Here is a 19142-nt window from a genome sequence, read left to right as displayed (position 1 = left end):
ATCCCCATACTGTATTTATGTATTTATTTATCTTGCTCCTTTGCACCCCAGTATCTCTACTTGCACATTCATCTTCTGCACATCTACCATTCCAGTGTTTAATTGCTATATTGTAATTACTTCGCCACCATGGCCTATTTATTGCCTTAACTCCCTTATCTTACCTCGTTTCCACTCACTGTACATATACTTTTTGTTTTATTTTGTTCTACTGTATTACTGATTGTATGTTTTGTTTATTCCATGTGTAACTCTGTTGTTGTATGTGTCGAATCGCTTTGCTTTAGCTTGGCCAGGTCACAGTTGCAAATGAGAACTTGTTCTCAACTAGCCAACCTAGTTAAATGAAGGTGAAACAAATATATATATACAAATGTTATCATATGTATTCTACTCCGTGAGTGATGAACACAATGCTACCAAAGGCCAGTTTTAAATCAATTCAAGAGACAGATCCAAATTGTTTGTTTTTTAGCTGGTTTAGCTAAAGTCATCGTTTACCGTGTAACGTTGGTCATTGAGTAACGTTAAGTAACTACATTGAGATTTCCTGCTATGTACTGTCAGTGTCAAAACTAGTTTATTTATTGATAGTGTGCATTCTGTGATTCACTTCATCAAATAGCTTGTCGTTGTGGCTATGAACCAGAATGCCCTGCTATTATTATTGGCTTAGCCCAATAATGGACTAAAAAGAGCCTAACGTTACTCTTTCTAGTCCAAGGACCTCCTTACATGTTCTGTTTAAAGGTGAATTGGCTCTGGCAGCCAAAAACAGTCAAATACTCCATCTAAACGTGAATCGATTCTTAATTGCTGTACGGTTCTAGAAACATAAAGTATAAAGAAATTGTTTATTATTATTATGAACTTTAAAACAAATGCAAAAGCAGAAATATACAAACAATAGTACATAAACCTAACAAATATTGAGATTTTCAATTTGTCAAACAGTTTTATGGTATTGCTTTTTTGTTTTTACATTTGATAATTTCAAAATAATATTTAAATTCTCTTAAACAATGCGAAGTGGGGTTTGTTTATGGATAAATAATCCATGAAAAATAAAACAAATAAAAAATTCAAGTTAAATCAGGGTATATATATCATTTGGATCTAAATTAAACATACCAAACATTAATAGTTTATTTTAAAATAAAATATTCTAACTCACTCCAATATTTTATGACATAAGAACAGTCCCAAAATAAATGGTCAAGAGTCTCTGGGTCACAACCACAAAATGCACATTTGTATTTATTTATTTAGAATCTGTGTATAATAAAAGGTGTTTACAGGGTAGATTCTATGAATGAGTTTGTATGATACTTCTTCACCTTATTAGATATACAATACCAGTCTGCCAACGCCAAATAGGTTTCCACGACAGCACAAAGTACATATTAACCTGGCTACCAGTCTGTTTGTGCCATCATGCCAACGCCAGGTTTCCACGACAGCACAAAGTACATATTAACCTGGCTACCAGTCTGTTTGTGCTGTCATGCCAACGCCAAATAGGTTTCCACGACAGCACAAAGTACATATTAACCTGGCTACCACTCTGTTTGTGCTGTCATGCCAACGCCAAATAGGTTTCCACGACAGCACAAAGTACATATTAACCTGGCTACCAGTCTGTTTGTGCCGTCATGCCAACGCCAAATAGGTTTCCACGACAGCACAAAGTACATATTAACCTGGCTACCAGTCTGTTTGTGCCGTCATGCCAACGCCAAATAGGTTTCCACGACAGCACAAAGTACATATTAACCTGGCTACCAGTCTGTTTGTGCCGTCATACCAACGCCAAATAGGTTTCCACGACAGCACAAAGTACATATTAACCTGGCTACCAGTCTGTTTGTGCTGTCATGCCAACGCCAAATAGGTTTCCACGACAGCACAAAGTACATATTAACCTGACTACCAGTCTGTTTGTGCCGTCATGCCAACGCCAAATAGGTTTCCACGACAGCACAAAGTACATATTAACCTGGCTACCAGTCTGTTTGTGCTGTCATGCCAACGCCAAATAGGTTTCCACGACAGCACAAAGTACATATTAACCTGGCTACCAGTCTGTTTGTGCCATCATGCCAACGCAAGGTTTCCACGACAGCACAAAACAGATCTGGGACAAAGCAAACTACTTGCTTGACTCATTTCCAATATCACTGTGTGATCTTGTGAAAGCTAATATGCTCCAGAACTGTTTGGGTCCAAGCCGAACATCTGATTACTCTTTTACAAATTACATTCTCAAAAAAATGCTTCCTCTAGTCACGGTAGGATACAAGGTGATCAAAATCCCCTCTGGTTCGACAAGGTATCGACGGATTTTCTTACGATACTACATTGTATGTTATGCTAACTAACATTCTGTTTCAAATATGCTTATTGATAAGCATACAAGTAAACAGACCAAACAATTCTAATGCTAACTCAATTCTAACTCGATTCTAATGCCTTATTTTCTGTTCTTAAGTCAACACCATTGGAATCACGCTGAGTGATAAGGCAGATGGGTCCCTTTCAACTGGAGATTGATTTCACAGCCATCTAACGACCGTGCACACACAGGAGTCTGCATATGAGGTATACAAGCATCATCCATCCAAGTCCTCAATAAAAACAAGAAATGTTACTTTGAGAAAAAATTTTTTTTTACTACTGGTATTTTACATTGCCTTTACATCAGCTAAGTTCAAAATGGTATAAAAAAAATACAATTCACATGAATAACAAATATGACCAAACTGTACAAAACATTTAGGACTAAGGTCCCGTGTAGCTCAGTTGTATAGCATGGCGCTTACAACGTCAGGGTTGTGGGTTTGATTCCCATAGGGGGAGGAACCAGCACAGAGAAGAGGGGAAATAAGTTGCTCCGGATAAGACCATCTGCATACGCTTCGATCACACCAACAGAATTACATTGAAACGGCTGAGTTTGTCTTGCAGCATTGTGTTGGGTGTGGTGCGTACCGTTGGATTTGTCAAACTGTATGCTGTAGACGGCTCGACAGAAATGGTCGCAGAAGGAGAATGTTGACCTTTTGTTGCATACATAATCAGATGACGCTGCGTACCATTTTGCGCAAGGGAGCTAGTAACCAAGGCCACTGTCGGCGGGTTCGAAGCGTGAATGACTCATTGTAATGTAAATGTCTACAAAACGACACAGGTATACAAAATATGAAACATTATTTGTACACCATACTAAAGTTAATAAAAACATTTATTAAACGTTGTTATAAGTTCATAGAAAAATCGAAAAAAAATCAAAAACAGGTTGGAACTGAAAGTCAAAGTAGAGGAAAAGGGTAAAGTGAAATAGGAATCAATCAGCAGGTCTGAAATGACAAAGAGTTTAAACTTCACAAGAGCAAAAGTAAGTGTAGAATAATCAGGTCAAGACGAGGCCTCGTCTGGCTCCAAGCACCTTCTCTTTCTTCTGCTTCCTGTCTTCAGTCTGTTTTGTCCTCCTTTCCTCCCTAGAATAAAAGCAACACGGAAATCAACATAACAGGTTATACAGCCAATCGTTCTGAGAGAAAACAAGTCTCAAAACAGGAAGCTCTCTCAATGAGTTTTTCCTTGATTCCTCATCTCCTTTTCAAATCAAATTTTATTGGTCACATACACCTATTTACAATGAAGGGTAGGCAGTGTTCCTAGGCAGTCAATGTAAATAACAATTTGTTCTGAACTACGTTTTGTTCTGTACAATAACTTAAGGATTAAAGGACCCTTTTTTAAAATTTTTATTTATCCTAAAATGACAACCCCCAAATCTAACTGCCTGGAGCTCAGGACCTGAAGCAAGGATATGCATGTTCTTGATACCACTTGAAAGGAAACACTTTGAAGTGTGTGGAAACGTGAAATTAATGTAGGAGAATATAACATTAGATATGGTAAAAGACAATACCAAAAAAAAAATGTGTTTCTTTGTACCATCGTCTTTGAAATGCAAGACAAAGGCCATCACGTATTATTCCAGCCCAGGCGCAATTTAGATTTTGGCCACTAGATGGCAGCAGTATATGTGCAACGTTTTAGACTGATCAAATTAACCATTGCATTTCTGTTCAAAATTGTGTGCCAAGACTGCCTAATTGGTTTATTAATAACTTCAAGTTCACAACTGTGCAATCTCCTCAAACAATAGCAAGAATAGCAAGAATTAATAGCAAGAATTTAAGCTTTTCTGCCAATATCAGATAGACCTATGTCCAGGGATTTTTTTTTTGTGTTGTTGTTACTTACGACCTCATGCTAATCGCATTAGCCTACTTTTAGCTCAACCGTCGCAAGGGGGGCCCACCAATCCTGTAGATGTTAACTGACTTGCCTAGTTAAATAAAGGTTACATTTTATTTTTTTTAAATGGTGTAATTTCCACCCCCGCAGATGTTATTGTGATGTAGCGAAATGCTTGTGTTTCTAGCTCCAACAGAGCTTGGCTATAACCAAAGAGAATTCTCTTGGGAGGTAACACGGTAAACATTTGATTGTGAGGTATTCTAGGTTGGGTGAACAAAAGGACTTGAGTTTCTGTGCGTTATCACAATCACACGCTGAGCAGTTAATCATGAAACATACACCCCCGCCTTTCTTCTTCCCGGAGAGTTCTTTATTCCTGTCTGCCCGATGTACTGAGAACCCAGCTGGCTGTATGAACCGGGGACAGTATATCCGGTTAGCCATAATTCCGTGAAACAGAGTATGTTACAGTCCCTGATGGCTCTCTGGAAGGAGATCCTCGCCCTGAGCTCGTCTACTTTATTGAACAGGGACTGAACGTCAGCGAGTAATATACTCGGAAGTGGTGGATGATGTGCACGCCTCCCGAGTCGGACTAGAAGCCCACTGCGAATACCTCTTCTCCGTCGGAGGTGTCATGGAGCAGCCTCTGTGATAAGTTAAATTGCCAAGGGGGGTACGGACAAATGATCCAATTCGTGAAAGTCGTATTTCTGGTCATAATATTGGTGTATTACTGCCGCTATGATATCCAAAAGTTATTTCCGGTTGTATGCAATAACAAAAAGGTTCAAGGGTAATAATGTAAGAAACAACATAGCAAAAAAACAAAAAAACACTGTAAAGTTGCTTAGGAGCTAGCAGCAGAGCCTCTATGTCTTGTCAGCACCATCTTGTGGATGGAAAAAGTCCCTTCTCTGACATTCCTCTCCCATAATGTTTAGAGGAATCAAGGAAAGGTGAATTGAGAAAAAGCCAGGAATTCAATACAATTTCCCCCTCTACTTTTAACCAGTTGTTTCCGGATACTGACCTTGTCTGAACCGAATGCTGTTTGTAGTTCTTCTGGTGGGAGGGAACGGTCTGGTCCACCATGTTCTCTTGGGCCACCATGAATGGCTTCAGCTTTCCTATGTACAGGCAGACCAGAAACGATAACCAGTAAAATAAACGTTTTTTATTAGCCTACAGACAACCGGGTTCGTGCTGAAATGCACTGGTATACAGTCAGAATCTGAATGCTGACATATAGCTCTTACCCTTATGAGGCTTATAGGTGAGAGTCTTAGAGAGACTGGCCTTCAGATCGAAGTTGGCCTTCTTGTTGGTTTCGGGACAGTTAGAAAGAACACTGGTGTTCGCATTAAACACAAACGCTGAATAAAATAAACCAAAACAATTAAGATTTAGATTTAGCAGGATGTATATTGAACAAAACTATAAAATGCAACATACAACAATTTCAAGATTTTACCGAGTTACAGTTCCTATTAAGGAAATCAGTCAATTTAAATAAATACGGCACCAATCTATAGATTTCACATGACTTGGCAGAAGCACAGCCATGGGTGGGCCTGGGAAGCCAGGCCCAGCCAATCAGAATGAGTTTTCCCCCCAACAAAAGGGCTTTATTACAGACAGAAATACTCCTCAGTTTCATCAGCTGGTCTCAGATGATCCCGCAGGTGAAGAAGCAAGATGTGAAGGTCATAGGCTAGCATGGTTACACATGGTCCGCGTTTAATTATTATTTTTTTTTTATACATACTGCCAAATTCTCTAAAACAATGGGGGAGGCTTATGGTAGAGAAATGAACATTAAATTCTCTGGCAACAGCTCTGGTGGACATTCCTGCAGACAGCAAGCCAATTGCACGATCCCTCAACTTGAGAGGGATTGTGTTGTGACAAAACTGCTCATTTTAGAATGGCCTTTTAATGTCCGCCAGCACAAGGTGCACCTGTGTAATTGTCATGCTGTTTAATCAGCTTCTTGATATGCCACACCTGTCAGGTGGATGGATCCTCTTGGCAAAGGAGAAATGCTCATTAACAGGGATGTGAACAAACGTGAGAGAGATGAGCTTTTGAAACACGGGACCAACACTTTCCATGTTGTGTTTATATTTTTGTTCAGTATAGGTTACCTGGTGTCTTAGCGCTGGAGAGAACAAAGGTCTTGTTGACTTCAGATTTCCCTCTAAACGTAGTCTCTTTCTCAGGAGTGAGGTGGTCCACGCGGGGTGCCATGCGTGCTGGCGTCTTCGCCATAGTCTTCTTGTGCTCATTATCCTGAGTAGCTTGAGAGAACCTGTACACAAATCAACCGTTGGACTGACTATTTATTTAACCAGGCAAGTCAGTTAAGAAGAAAAATAAATCTTATTTACAATGATGGCCTCGGAACAGTGGGGTTAACTGCCTTGTTCAGGGGTAGAACGACAGATTTGTACCTTGTCAGGTCAGGGATTCGATCTCGTAACCTTTCGGTTACTGGCCCAATGTTCTAACCACTAGGCGACCTGCCGCCCCTTTACAAAAGTTTAATTCCACAAACTGGCTAGAGTATTCAGCAGTAACTAAATCCGTCCCAAGAAGTGCCAATACGTGGTGGTCACCTGAACGAAGCCAGTTAGCAACTCATGACAGCACATCTTGTTTAATGTGAATGTTATATCAGTGGTAAATCAACAGACACCTAGAAGCTTCAGCTTAGGAATACTCAGACAAAATAATGTTTTGAGTGTCTCACCGAACGTTGATCCGGCGTGTGGACAAGACTGTGGGTCTGAATGGGACAACAGTGTCCTTCTGGGGGGGTTTTCTGGCCGAGATTCTACGTTTGTCGGGAGCTGGTTTGCTGTCTGAAACCTGGGTAAGTCTACGTCTGTCGGGAACTGGTTTCTGGGATGCAGGGCTGAACAGGGAGACGCGGCTCGAGGTTGAGCTCTGCAAAAAACAACAATACATTGACCACACCAAGCAACACATTGGATTTGGGAATCATCCCGCTCAAAATAGCCATCTGGTTTTACATTTGGAAACACGTTTAATTGGTGGTAGTAATTTCACTTTTAACAACTATGGAAACCAAAAAGTCTACTTTCTGTTTGAGTTTTTTCTTCAGTTGGTGTCAAAAGAGTCTTAAAGAACCTGAAGAATAAAATGTGTATATACACTGGTCAAAAAAATAAAGGGAACACTTAAAACAACACAATGTAACTCCAAGTCAATCACACGTGTGTGTGTGTATATATATATATATATATATATATCTGTCCCAATAATGGGACATGCTCATTATACACTGGTCAAAAAAATAAAGGGAACACTTAAACAACACAATGTAACTCCAAGTCAATCACACGTGTGTGTGTGTATATATATATATATATATATATATATCTGTCCCAATAATGGGACATGCTCATTATACACTGGTCAAAAAAATAAAGGGAACACTTAAACAACACAATGTAACTCCAAATCAATCACACGTATATATATATATATATATATATATATATATATATATATATATATATATATATATATATATATATATATATATATATATATATATATATATATATATATATATCTGTCCCAATAATGGGACATGCTCATTATACACTGGTCAAAAAAATAAAGGGAACACTTAAACAACACAATGTAACTCCAAGTCAATCACACTTCTGTGAAATCAAACTGTCCACTTAGGAAGCAACACTGATTGACAATAAATGTCACATGCTGTTGTGCAAATGGAATAGACAACAGGTGGAAATTATAGGCAATTAGCAAGACATCCCCAATAAAGGAGTGGTTCTTGCAGGTGGGGACCACAGACCACTTCTCAGTTCCTATGCTTCCTGGCTGATGTTTTGGTCACTTTTGAATGCTGGCGGTGCTTTCACTCTAGTGGTAGCATGAGACGGAGTCTACAACCCACACAAGTGGCTCAGGTAGTGCAGCTCATCCAGGATGGCACATCAATGCGAGTTGTGGAAAGAAGGTTTGCTGTGTCTGTCAGCGGAGTGTCCAGAGCATGGAGGCACTACCAGGAGACAGGCCAGTACATCAGGAAACGTGGAGGAGCCCGTAGGAGGGCAACAACCCAGCAGCAGGACCGCTACCTCCGCCTTTGTGCAAGGAGGAGCACTGCCAGAGCCCTGCAAAATGACCTCCAGCAGGCCACAAATGTGCATGTGTCTGCTCAAACGGTCAGAAACAGACTCCATGAGGGTGGTATGAGGGCCCAACGTCCACAGGTGCAGGATGTTTGGCATTTGCCAGAGAACACCAAGATTGGCAATTCGCCACTGGCACCCTGTGCTCTTCACAGATGAAAGCAGGTTCACACTGAGCATGTGACAGACGTGACAGTCTGGAGACGCCGTGGAGAACGTTCTGACCGGTTTGGCGGTGGGTCAGTCAATCCAATTGAGCACATCTGGGACATCATGTCTCGCTCCATCCACCAACAGACTGCACCACAGACTGTCCAGGAGTTGGCGGATGCTTTAGTCCAGGTCTGGGAGGAGATCCCTCAGGAGACCATCCGCCACCTCATCAGGAGCATGCCCAGGCGTTGTAGGGAGGTCATACAGGCATGTGGAGGCCACACACACTACTGAGCCTCATTTTGACTTGTTTTAAGGACATTACATCAAAGTTGGATCAGCCTGTAGTGTGGTTTTCCACTTTAATTTTGAGTTTGACCTCCATGGGTTGATAAATTTGATTTCCATTGATAATTTGTGTGATTTTGTTGTCAGCACATTCAACTATGTAAAGAAAAAAGTATTTAATAAGAATATTTCATTCATTCAGATCTAGGATGTGTTATTTTAGTGTTCCCTTCATTTTTTTGAGCAGTGTAGTTAACTACTTGCAAAAATGTATAAATTGATGACTACAATAAAACAATGTTGCCTGGGCTTATTATTTAAGGAAAACCAGACAGTGGCCAGATCCCAATGATCTCCATTATAACATTATATACAATTCATTACCTTCAATTCATTCACTGAATTCCTGAATGAATCCATTTTCCTGGTCTTCCTGTCCACGTATGAATCAATTGACTCCATCTTTTTGAAATGCGCCTCGTGGAGCTTTCTGAAGTCTACAATAAAAAGTAGTTACCAGTATATATTTTTCTTCTTCTCTCTCCATAACAGAACAGAGAGTTTGAGCATGTTATTAAGATCGTGTAGCTACAGCAAATATGATTGGGACGACACTAACTTGGTGTAGTAGGCTTCAACATAGACTTAGTCCTCTTCAGGAGCCCCTCGTGGCGAGGGATCTTTCCTACTGGCTTCACCACCTTCTGTCCCACTCCTGTGTAAAGCAATATGAGAACATGACCAATAATAAAACGTTATAACCAGAGGTGATGCTCACGTCGTAGTCACCTATTTCATGAACAAAAGGCCAGCGACACACCCTACATTAGACTTCTGGCAACAACGACGAAGCAAATGTGTCTACACAAATCATCATGGCCTTCAGAGTCCTCCAGACTAACCGAACATCACTGCTGTAACTTTGTGTTCGGGTTCAGGCACAGCCACCCCAGAATCCTTAGCAGCAGACACTCTCCTTCTCTTGGAACTCCCTTCGCCGATGATGGATTCAGTCACCTATATTGAAAACATTTAGCTTGCTATTCCTCGATAAAAATATAAAGCAAAAATGAATTTTTTTGGTTGTCAGAGATACATGCACAGCATTATTTCAGTGTAAGAAACACTTCTCACACCTCTTACATTTTAGTCATTTAACAGAAATGCTTATCCAAAGCGACTTACAAGAGAGATACATTTTTACATAGTGGTCCCATACCTCAGCCGGGGTGAGTGGCGCTTTGGCAGGGTCACATTCTGCCTCCTCATCTTCAGGCTCCTTCCTCATTTTCGGTTGCCCTCTACCACGACGTTTGGTCACAAACTCCCGAGCTGGAGGTTTTGGTGACAGCTCATCAACCAGTGCTGAATTGTTTTCATCCTGAGTTGAGTTGCTGTTAACCGTGTTATCCTGTGCATCAACACCAGTCTCACCTCCCTGCTAAAAACACGACCATCAGAAGTCTGTTATTACTAGCTATAATTAGTTGTACAATGCAAAACAGATCTGCAGACATTAAAGAAACAAAGCGAGTTAGTGTTAGGGTTATATATATAAATCCAAATATACATAGAAGATCATTGTAGTATCTGGGAAGCGTTATCATTTGAGCAGAAGTGGGAGGGAAATTAAAAGCCAGAATTTACGTCCACTGCAACATCTTCCTGCGTTTGTTGTTGTTGGAAATACTCCCTGAGCGCCTTCAGGAGTTTATCAGCCTGTGCAGTAGACACAGATCGAACAGTTAGCAAGGTACACTGCGTAACAAACGAGATGGATAATAGCTAGTTGGTTAACGTTAACTAGCTATTGTAACTAACCACTCACAACACAAACAAACAACCCAATGAAATAATACTATAAATGTTTGCGATTTACCTTCAGTTTGGAGGATTTGAGACCAACCTCCTTTGCAAGACTGCGCAATTCGGCATACTTCATGGAATCCAAGTCCATTTTTTATTCTTGTTTTAGCGAAAAACAAAACAATGTGCTTGCCAGTGTCACTGAAACACGTTCAATGAATCAGCTCCCGTTAAATTGAACGAGTAACGTTACACACAAACACAATCTACTCTGTATTTTGTCGCGCCTTATGGTCAACATATGCAAGTTTCAAAAAACAGGAGTATAGGCCATTTGATTGGCTGGCAGATGTATACGGAAGTACCTTTCGACCAATTAAAAATTATTACTATTTGGCGCCATGATTCTCCGCTAGATGGCGATAAAACCACGTGGGGGGAAACTATCACAGAAGACACTTGAAAGTAACACAAGAGGTTATCACTGAAGTTGAACAACGTGGCATTTTGAAAGAATATAATATTTTTTAAAAAATGTATGATTTTGAGTCATTTCAGTCCTGCGACACAGATGACCAAAAACTGGAGAATGAGTCAGTGAACCAAGCCATCGTCGAGAATCCCGTGACCTTTCATTGTGGACGATGCAACACCGTGTGGGCTGATTCCCGAGGGATCTGTGGAGAAGCAACATCGGTCAACTCTCTCATTTGTCTTGGTAAGTTACTTCATTGGATCTAACTAGCTAATTAGGTGTTCAATGTTTTTTTTCTAACAAGAAATCGTGACCAATGCATTTATATATACACTAGATGACTAATAGAGGGCGCTGTGTTGAAGCCACTTCCTCCATCTTGGCACTTCTTCACCCGTGGAAAATATAAATTTATATAATATATATATATTTTTTTTTTCTCGAAGGCTTTTAAAACACGGAAGCCAAACTCGGAAACTATGGATCATAATTCATATGGAGCCACTAGAAAACCCCACATTAACATGTCTGTTAACGGATACATCCTGAAAAAAAACACACTATGATTACTGGCCTGCTAATGTGCCAGAACCCTGTAGGCTAAACTGCAGTGGAAAGGCCCATAAAACGGATCCAAATGGTTGCTCAATCAGGCGGGCTACATGTCTTTATTTCGAAATGAATATGGCATTCAAAAACGCCATGCTTTTGAGAGATTATTCAAATCACTTAGGCTATTCACTGCGGGTTACAGCGTGTTGTACTCACTTGACAACAATCACATTCATCATTACATTGTGTTGTTGTAGCTTAGGGTAGGATACATTTGTTGTCCCTAAAAAAAAATGAAACTAGGTTATATTTCTGAGCTGCTACCCAGGGACTGGGAGAAGCATAGTGTAGGCTACCGATAAATATAGAAATCAACATTCTTTCACTGTGTAAACTGACTGGGTATATTCACTGCAGTATCAAGCTTTACATTGAGCATGTGAATTATGGGCTATAATGCATACGCTTCTCACATAGGCTACAGGCATCTCCAGCCTGTCTGTCTTTTGATCTGTTGTGAAATTACGCACCTGAACCTAGACGCTGCAACGATTATTCCTTTTAAATGTTAAATGTAGAGGCCCAGGTAAAGCAAGACTATAGAAGCTTGTTGGACACTTCCTTCAGGCGGGAGAGTTCGAAAGGAGAAGCCCACATTTTCCAATAGGCCACCGGGCTGCATCCTGACTAAATAAATCATGAGTGGCCTGCTAATGTACCTTTCTGGACCTTCTAAACTGTCGAGAATACAATGCATTTGGAAAGTATTCAGACCCTTTCCACTTTTTTTACATTTTTTTCCTCATCAATCTACACACAATACCCCATAACGACATCACAATACCCCATAATGACATCACAATACCCCATAATTTTTTTTTTTTTATTTTACCTTTATTTAACCAGGCAAGTCAGTTAAGAACAAATTCTTATTTTCAATGACGGCCTGGGAACAGTGGGTTAACTGCCTGTTCAGGGGCAGAACGACAGATTTGTACCTTGTCAGCTCGGGGGTTTGAACTCGCAACCTTCCGGTTACTAGTCCAACGCTCTAACCACTAGGCTACCCTGCCGCCCCGGCATTGACATCACAATACCCCATAATGACATCACAATACCCCATAATGACATCACAATACCCCATAATGACATCACAATACCCCATAATGACATCACAATACCCCATAATGACAAAGCAAAACCATAATTAAAAAAAAAAATATTTCACCTTTATTTAACCAGGTAGGCAAGTTGAGAACAAGTTCTCATTTACAATTGCGACCTGGTCAAGATAAAGATAATGACAAAATGAATATAACATTTGCATAACTATTCAGAGCCTTTACAGCCTTGTGTCTTCTTGGGTGTGACGCTACAAACTTGGCACACCTGTATTTGGGGAGTTTCTCCCATTCTTCTCTGCAGATCCTTTCAAGTTCTGTCAAGTTGGATTGGGAGCGTCGCTGCACAACTATTTTCAGGTCTCTCCCGAGATGTTTGATCATGTTCAAGTCAGGGCTCTGGCTGGGCCACTCAAGGACATTCAGAAACTTGAAGCCTGAAGCCACTCCTGTGTTGTCTTGGCTGTGTGCTTAAGGTCATTGTCCTGTTGTAAGGTGAACCTTTGTCAAGTCTTAACCTGCTCCACAGCGCTCAGGACCTTTTATCAAGGATCTCTCTGTACTGTGCTCTGTTCATCTTTCCCTCGATCCTGACTAGTCTCCCAGTCCCTGCCACTGAAAAACATCTCCACAGCATGAAACTGCCACCACCATGCTTCACCATAGGGATGGTGCCAGGTTTCCTCCAGACATGACGCTTGGCATTCAGGCCAAAGAGTTCAATCTTGGTTTCATCAGACCAGAGAATCTTGTTTAGGTGCATTTTGGCAAGCTCTAAGTGGCCGTCTGGCCAATCTACCATAAAGGCCTGATTTGATGGAGTGCTGCAGAGATGGTTGTCCTTCTGGAAGGTTCTCCCATCTCCACAGAGGACCTCTGGAGCTCTGTCGGCGTGACCATCGAGTTCTTGGTCACCTCCCTGACCAACCCCCCCCCCCCCCCCCCCCCCCCCATTGCTCAGTTTGGCCGGGTGGCCAGCTCTAGGAAGAGTCTTGGTGGTTCCAAACTTCTTCCATTTAATAAAGATGGAGGCCACTGTGTTCTTGGCCTTTCAATGCTTCAGAAATGTTTTGGTACCCTTCCCCAGATTTGTGCCTTCACACAATCCCGTCACGTAACTCTACGGCCAATTCCTTCGACCCCCATGACTTGATTATTTTCTATGACATGCCCTGTCAACTGTGGGACCTTTTTATATAGACAGGTGTGTGCCTTTCCACATCATGTCCAATCAATTGCATTTACCACAGGTGGACTCCAATCAAGTTTTAGAATGTGATGTAGATTAAAACAGATCCAAATGGTTGTCTAATCAGACCCGGGGCGTAGGCCTATTAAAAAGCAGGCCTTTTGAGTAGTTTTTTCAAATGACTCCGCATCACTGAATTTTACGTTTTAATTGTGATACTCACTTTATTAATTGTGATACTCACTTTATATTGTGTACTCACTGTGTTCCAGCCCAGGTACAATCTAGTCAAATGTATTTATAAAGCCCTTCTTACATCAGCTGATATCTCAAAGTGCTGTACAGAAACCCCAGCCTAAAACCCCCAAACAGCAAGCAATGCAGGTGTAGAAGCACGGTGGCTTAGAAAAACTCCCTAGAAAGGCCAGGACCTAGGAAGAAACCTAGAGAGGAACCAGGCTCTGAGGGGTGGCCAGTTCTCTTCTGGCTGTGCCGGGTCGGAGATTATAACAGAACATGGCCAAGATGTTCAAATGTTCATAAATGACCAGCAGGGTCAAATAATAATAATCACAGTAGTTGTCGAGGGTGCAGCAGGTCAGCACCTCAGGAGTAAATGTCAGTTGGCTTTTCATAGCCGATCATTAAGAGTATCTCTACCGCTCCTGCTGTCTCTATTGAGTTGAAAACAGCAGGTCTGGGACAGGTAGCAGGTCCGGTGAACAGGTCAAGATTCCATAGCCACAGGCAGACAGATTTTCCTGTCTACAAACTTAGGCCTATTAACTCTGACACAACCAGTAGTCAGTGTGTGGGGGAAGCCATAAATAAATAAAGCCATATCACAACCTACACTATAGATACAGCAGTATGTGGACACTCCTTCAATTGAGTGGATTTGGCTATTTCAGCCACACCCGTTGCTGACAGGTGTATAACATTGAGCACACAGCCATGCGATCTCCATCGTCTGTCCTCGGTTGCAACACTCACTACCGAGTTCCAAACTGCCTCTGGAAGTAACGTCAGCACAAGAACTGTTTCGTCGGGAGTTTCATAAAATGGGTTTCCATGGCCGAGCAGCCGCACACAAGCCTAAGATCACCATGCGCAATGCCAAGCGTCGGCTGGAGGGGTGTAAAGCTCACCGCCATTGGACTGTGGAGCAGTGGAAACATGTTCTCTGGAGTGAGGAATAGCGCTTCACCATCTGGCAGTCCGACAGATGAATCTAGGTTTGGCGGATGCTAGGGAACGCTACCTGTCCCAATGTAATAATGGTCTGGGGCTGTTTTTCATGGTTCAGGCCCCTTAGTTCCAGTGAAGGGAAATCTCAACGCTACGGCATACAATGACATTCTAGACAATTCTGTGCTTCCCACTTTGTGGCAACAGGGGAAGGCCTTTTCCTGTTTCAGCATGACAATGCCCCCGTGCACAAAGCTATGTCCATACAGAAATGGTTTGTTGAGATCGGTGTGGAAGAACTCGACAGGCCTGCACAGAGGCCTGACCTCAACCCCATCGAACACCTTTGGGATGGTAACGTTAGCTAACTTGAATGATATTAATACATTATACTTGTTTACTTAGAAATTTACTCCTTTTAAATAATGTACTGTGGCAAGTTTTCCATAGGAAATAAAGAGGAAGTGGAATCCATCACTTCCATTGTTTGGCTGTTCCCATAGCAACGTTAGAACATTCGGTGGATAGAAACATAGCTGCAGGAAGTTGGGGTGATGAGGGTACTGCAGCACCCCCAGAAAAATCTGATTAGTGATTTTTAAATGTTTTATTTTTTTAATTGTATTTTTTAAATTTAAGTAATTTAATGGTCCTTTACTAGTCCTGTATTAGCGGACCAATAGCCGCCGTCTGTACCGCGGGGACAAAAAAAAATCTCTGCAAAAATACTTAAATACATGTCATTTTTGTCCTTCAAACACTTAATTGAAATACTGTAGAATTCCATTCATTTCTATGGAGGATTGCTCCTACTGGGCATGAGCCCATATGTCCAACCGGTGGCTTCAAAGCCTCTCAATGCCCAATTCAATCGGTGATGTCACTTGCTCTGAGACCTTGAAGTAGTTGTTTCCCCCAGCATTTTTTTTTTGCGGAGCGATAGGTAATGGATGCTTCGTAATGGTGTCAGTTGCTGATGTGTGCAGAGGGTCCCTGGTTCGTGCCCAGGTAGGGGCAAGGAGAGGGACAGAAGGAATACTGTTACACCGTTAAGGACCTGACCTCTTGGCATAGGCAGTACTCATAAAGGGATGGGATGCACATGGAATACAGCTTTGTAATGATGTCATCTCTTTTCAGAGGTCACCCAAGATGTGATCATCAATAGTGAACGTGAGTGGAGCCTGGATGGTCTGTTCAGTGCATGGTATGATCAATGTGCCTTTAATTATTTTTGTTTTTTTTTTCACTACAGTTATACACTGAGAATACCAAACATTAGGAACACCTTCCTAATATTGACTTGCGCCCCCTCAGAACAGCCTCAGTTCGTCAGGTCATGGACTCTACAAGGTGTTGAAAGCGTTCCACAGGGATGCTGGCCCATGTTGACTCCAATGCTTCCCACAGTTGTGTCAAGTTGGCTGGATGTCCTTTTGGATGGGTGGACCATTCTTGATACAAACAGGAAACTGTTGCGCATAAAAAATAACAGCAACGTTGCAGTTCTTGACACAAACCGGTGCGCCCTGGCACCTACTATATATCCCGTTGACTTTCTGAATGACACACAGACACACGTCTCAATTCTCTCAAGGCTTAAAAATCCTTCTATTAACCACCTGTCTCCTCCCATTTATCTACACTGAAGTGGATTTAACAGGTGACATCAGTAAGGAATCATAGCTTTCACCTGGATTCACCTGGTCAGTCTTATGTAATGGAAAGAGTAGTGTTCTTAGTGTGTCAGTTCTTTTTCTTTCTCCCCCTCATGTATAGTGTGTACAACACTCTCCAATGCGCCGGCTGTCTCTGCCTCGTGGGCGTAATTCTCTACTCAACACCAGAGCACCTGTCTGCTCTGCGCAACCTCTTTCTCCTCAAGAAAGACCAGATGTATTGGTAAGTAGTAAACGTAAACAGTTACCTTTTTTGTTTTTGTCGTTGTCGTTTTTACCTTCCGTAAACAGATTTATCTCATGAATGGAATACGATTATTTCTTCCTTCCCCCTAGTTATATTTTCAGCACTGGCCAAATGGTGAAAGCCTCGACACTCGACTTTAGTGTAGCACCATTAGGAGAACGTTTAAGTGAGGTAAGAATATTTTTTTTTTTGTTTTTTACCCTGCACGTTGACACCCGTCATCTATTTCCACCATAGTAGTCAAACCATGTTTAGTCTCTAGCCATGAATGTTACATTGAACTGATGCTGTTCCAGTGAATGGTGTTCTTCAGGGTTGGGGGGGTTAATTTGAATTGAAGATAAGTCAATTTCAGGAAATAAACTGAAAATTCAAATCACTTCATGAATTGACTGCCTGCAATTTAAATTGACCCCCCCCCCACCCTGGCCCTGTCTCGTCTGTTTTTCCTGTCAGCTGAGACAACTGATCCAGGAAACGGAAAGTCACCTTAGCAATGTGTCAGCAGTGATGGATGACACCCGCACGAATGAAGGGACCTCCTCTGTCCAGTAGTCAAGCTGATCCTACCTGGGATGTGTTCATAAGGGCACGTTATAGCAAAACGTTTTTAAAAACAGAACATTCGCGTTTTTCAAGTATTTTCTTCCCCTAATGAACACGGAAGAGCCTGTTCTGTTTGACAATCCTCCGTCAAATGCACTTTATTCTCTAGTTATTCTGTTTTTAAAGGGCCTTTTTGTAGCCTGGGTACCAGTCTGTTTGTGCCATCATGCCACTCCTTTTGTTAAGCCAAAAAAAAAAAAAACAGTTCAAAATCATTTTGACTAAATAGAGGACATTCCTGTGTGGTGTTCCACCGAAAATGTAGAGTGAAAATGGGAGTTCCCTCCTTGAGATGTTGAAAAGTAGCTACCTCGTATTCTACTGTTCAATGTGGTTTGCCTCATAGTTTATGCTAAATGGGAATACTTTAGTTAACATTGATAATGTGAAGCTCCACATAGATGAGACATGGCACTGTGTGTTCAGGTATTAAAACATCTGTAAACTAATAAAACATCTTAAATTTGCACACTTCTATGACCATGTTGCATCTTTGTAAAACCTTGCACTGTAATTAGTTTGCTCAGTGTCTGTACACATCTCTTGCCCAGGGATTGATGGGCATATCATTCTCTTTTTACCTTAACCTCTTTGGGATGAGGGGCAGCATTTTCACTTTTGGATAAATAGTGTGCCCAATTTCAACTTCCTGCTACTCATGCCAAGAATATAAGATAAGCATATTATTAGTAGATTTGGATAGAAAACACTCTGAAGTTTCTAAAACTGTTTGAATCATGTCTGTGAGTATAACAGAACTTATGTAGCAGGCAAAACCCTGAGGACTAACCATTCAGAAATTATTTTTGGAGGTCACCGTCTATTCAATGAGTTTTCATTGGGGAACTAGATTTCTGACCTTTTTAATCTGTCCCTAGAAGAGTTCAGACGTTGGTAGAGGATTGGACTCCGGAATGATGAGTCTATTAAAAGATATGAAGAGGAGGCAGCAACTAAGTTTCTTGACACCATGTTTCTATTTATTGTAGATTATTCAGTTGATACAAGACAAGAGACTGGTTTCAGCATGTCCAGGGCCTCTGCAAAGAGACTGGTTTCAGCATGTCCAGGGCCTCTGCAAAGAGACTGGTTTCAGCATGTCCAGGGCCTCTGCAAAGAGACTGGTTTCAGCATGTCCAGGGCCTCTGCAAAGAGACTGGTTTCAGCATGTCCAGGGCCTCTGCAAAGAGACTGGTTTCAGCATGTCCAGGGCCTCTGCAAAGAGACTGGTTTCAGCATGTCCAGGGCCTCTGCAAAGAGACTGGTTTCAGCATGTCCAGGGCCTCTGCAAAGAGACTGGTTTCAGCATGTCCAGGGCCTCTGCAAAGAGACTGGTTTCAGCATGTCCAGGGCCTCTGCAAAGAGACTGGTTTCAGCAT

The 19142-nt window shown here is 41.6% G+C and overlaps 2 protein-coding genes and 1 long non-coding RNA gene across 4 annotated transcripts; 2 read left to right on the top strand and 1 right to left on the bottom strand.

Annotated features, from left to right (window-relative positions):
• The first annotated feature begins 1334 nt into the window (after positions 1 to 1334).
• LOC118944233 lies at positions 1335 to 2578 on the top strand. Its single transcript, XR_005039525.1, has 3 exons — positions 1335 to 1377; positions 1448 to 2329; positions 2489 to 2578. It is a non-coding gene; the product is annotated as an uncharacterized LOC118944233 (long non-coding RNA).
• Positions 2579 to 3223: 645 nt separating this feature from the next.
• LOC110505990 (nucleolar and spindle-associated protein 1) lies at positions 3224 to 11054 on the bottom strand. Of its 2 annotated transcripts, none has more exons than XM_021585460.2 (11): positions 10780 to 11054; positions 10548 to 10619; positions 10120 to 10341; positions 9803 to 9917; positions 9520 to 9615; positions 9285 to 9397; positions 7022 to 7218; positions 6417 to 6580; positions 5529 to 5645; positions 5303 to 5399; positions 3224 to 3497 (listed from the first exon to the last, which is right to left on the bottom strand). In XM_021585460.2, the coding sequence occupies exons 1-11, from the start codon at positions 10855 to 10857 to the stop codon at positions 3410 to 3412; spliced, it is 1359 nt and encodes a 452-aa protein (XP_021441135.2). In that variant the 5' UTR covers positions 10858 to 11054; the 3' UTR covers positions 3224 to 3409. The 2 variants fall into 2 exon arrangements, with proteins under 2 accessions (XP_021441135.2, XP_021441136.2); XM_021585461.2 differs by having other exon boundaries at positions 10120 to 10338.
• A 78-nt stretch (positions 11055 to 11132) lies between these two features.
• On the top strand, positions 11133 to 18234 carry oip5 (opa interacting protein 5). The gene is made up of 5 exons (XM_021585462.2): positions 11133 to 11424; positions 16372 to 16438; positions 17011 to 17133; positions 17247 to 17328; positions 17614 to 18234. Exons 1-5 carry the CDS (start codon positions 11241 to 11243, stop codon positions 17710 to 17712), a joined length of 555 nt encoding a protein of 184 aa, XP_021441137.1. The 5' UTR covers positions 11133 to 11240; the 3' UTR covers positions 17713 to 18234.
• The last annotated feature ends 908 nt before the right edge of the window (positions 18235 to 19142 follow it).

Source organism: Oncorhynchus mykiss, chromosome 25, assembly GCF_013265735.2.
Source record: "Oncorhynchus mykiss isolate Arlee chromosome 25, USDA_OmykA_1.1, whole genome shotgun sequence".
Lineage (NCBI taxonomy): Eukaryota > Metazoa > Chordata > Actinopteri > Salmoniformes > Salmonidae > Oncorhynchus > Oncorhynchus mykiss.
Note: the sequence above shows the minus strand (reverse complement) of the source record. Positions and strands in the feature narration are given on the sequence as shown.

Bases quoted from the DNA above. Each gene is read 5' to 3' on its own strand.
- oip5 (XM_021585462.2), top strand. From the start codon at position 11,241: ATGTATGATTTTGAGTCATTTCAGTCCTGCGACACAGATGACCAAAAA. The intron at 16,439-17,010 runs GTATGATCAATG...CCTCATGTATAG, and splicing joins GATGGTCTGTTCAGTGCATG to TGTGTACAACACTCTCCAAT. The intron at 17,329-17,613 runs GTAAGAATATTT...TTTTCCTGTCAG, and splicing joins TAGGAGAACGTTTAAGTGAG to CTGAGACAACTGATCCAGGA.
- LOC110505990 (XM_021585460.2), bottom strand. From the start codon at position 10,857: ATGGACTTGGATTCCATGAAGTATGCCGAATTGCGCAGTCTTGCAAAG. The intron at 9,616-9,802 runs GTTAGTCTGGAG...TGCTTTACACAG, and splicing joins AGTTACAGCAGTGATGTTCG to GAGTGGGACAGAAGGTGGTG. The intron at 7,219-9,284 runs GTAATGAATTGT...TGTTTTTTGCAG, and splicing joins ATTCAGTGAATGAATTGAAG to AGCTCAACCTCGAGCCGCGT.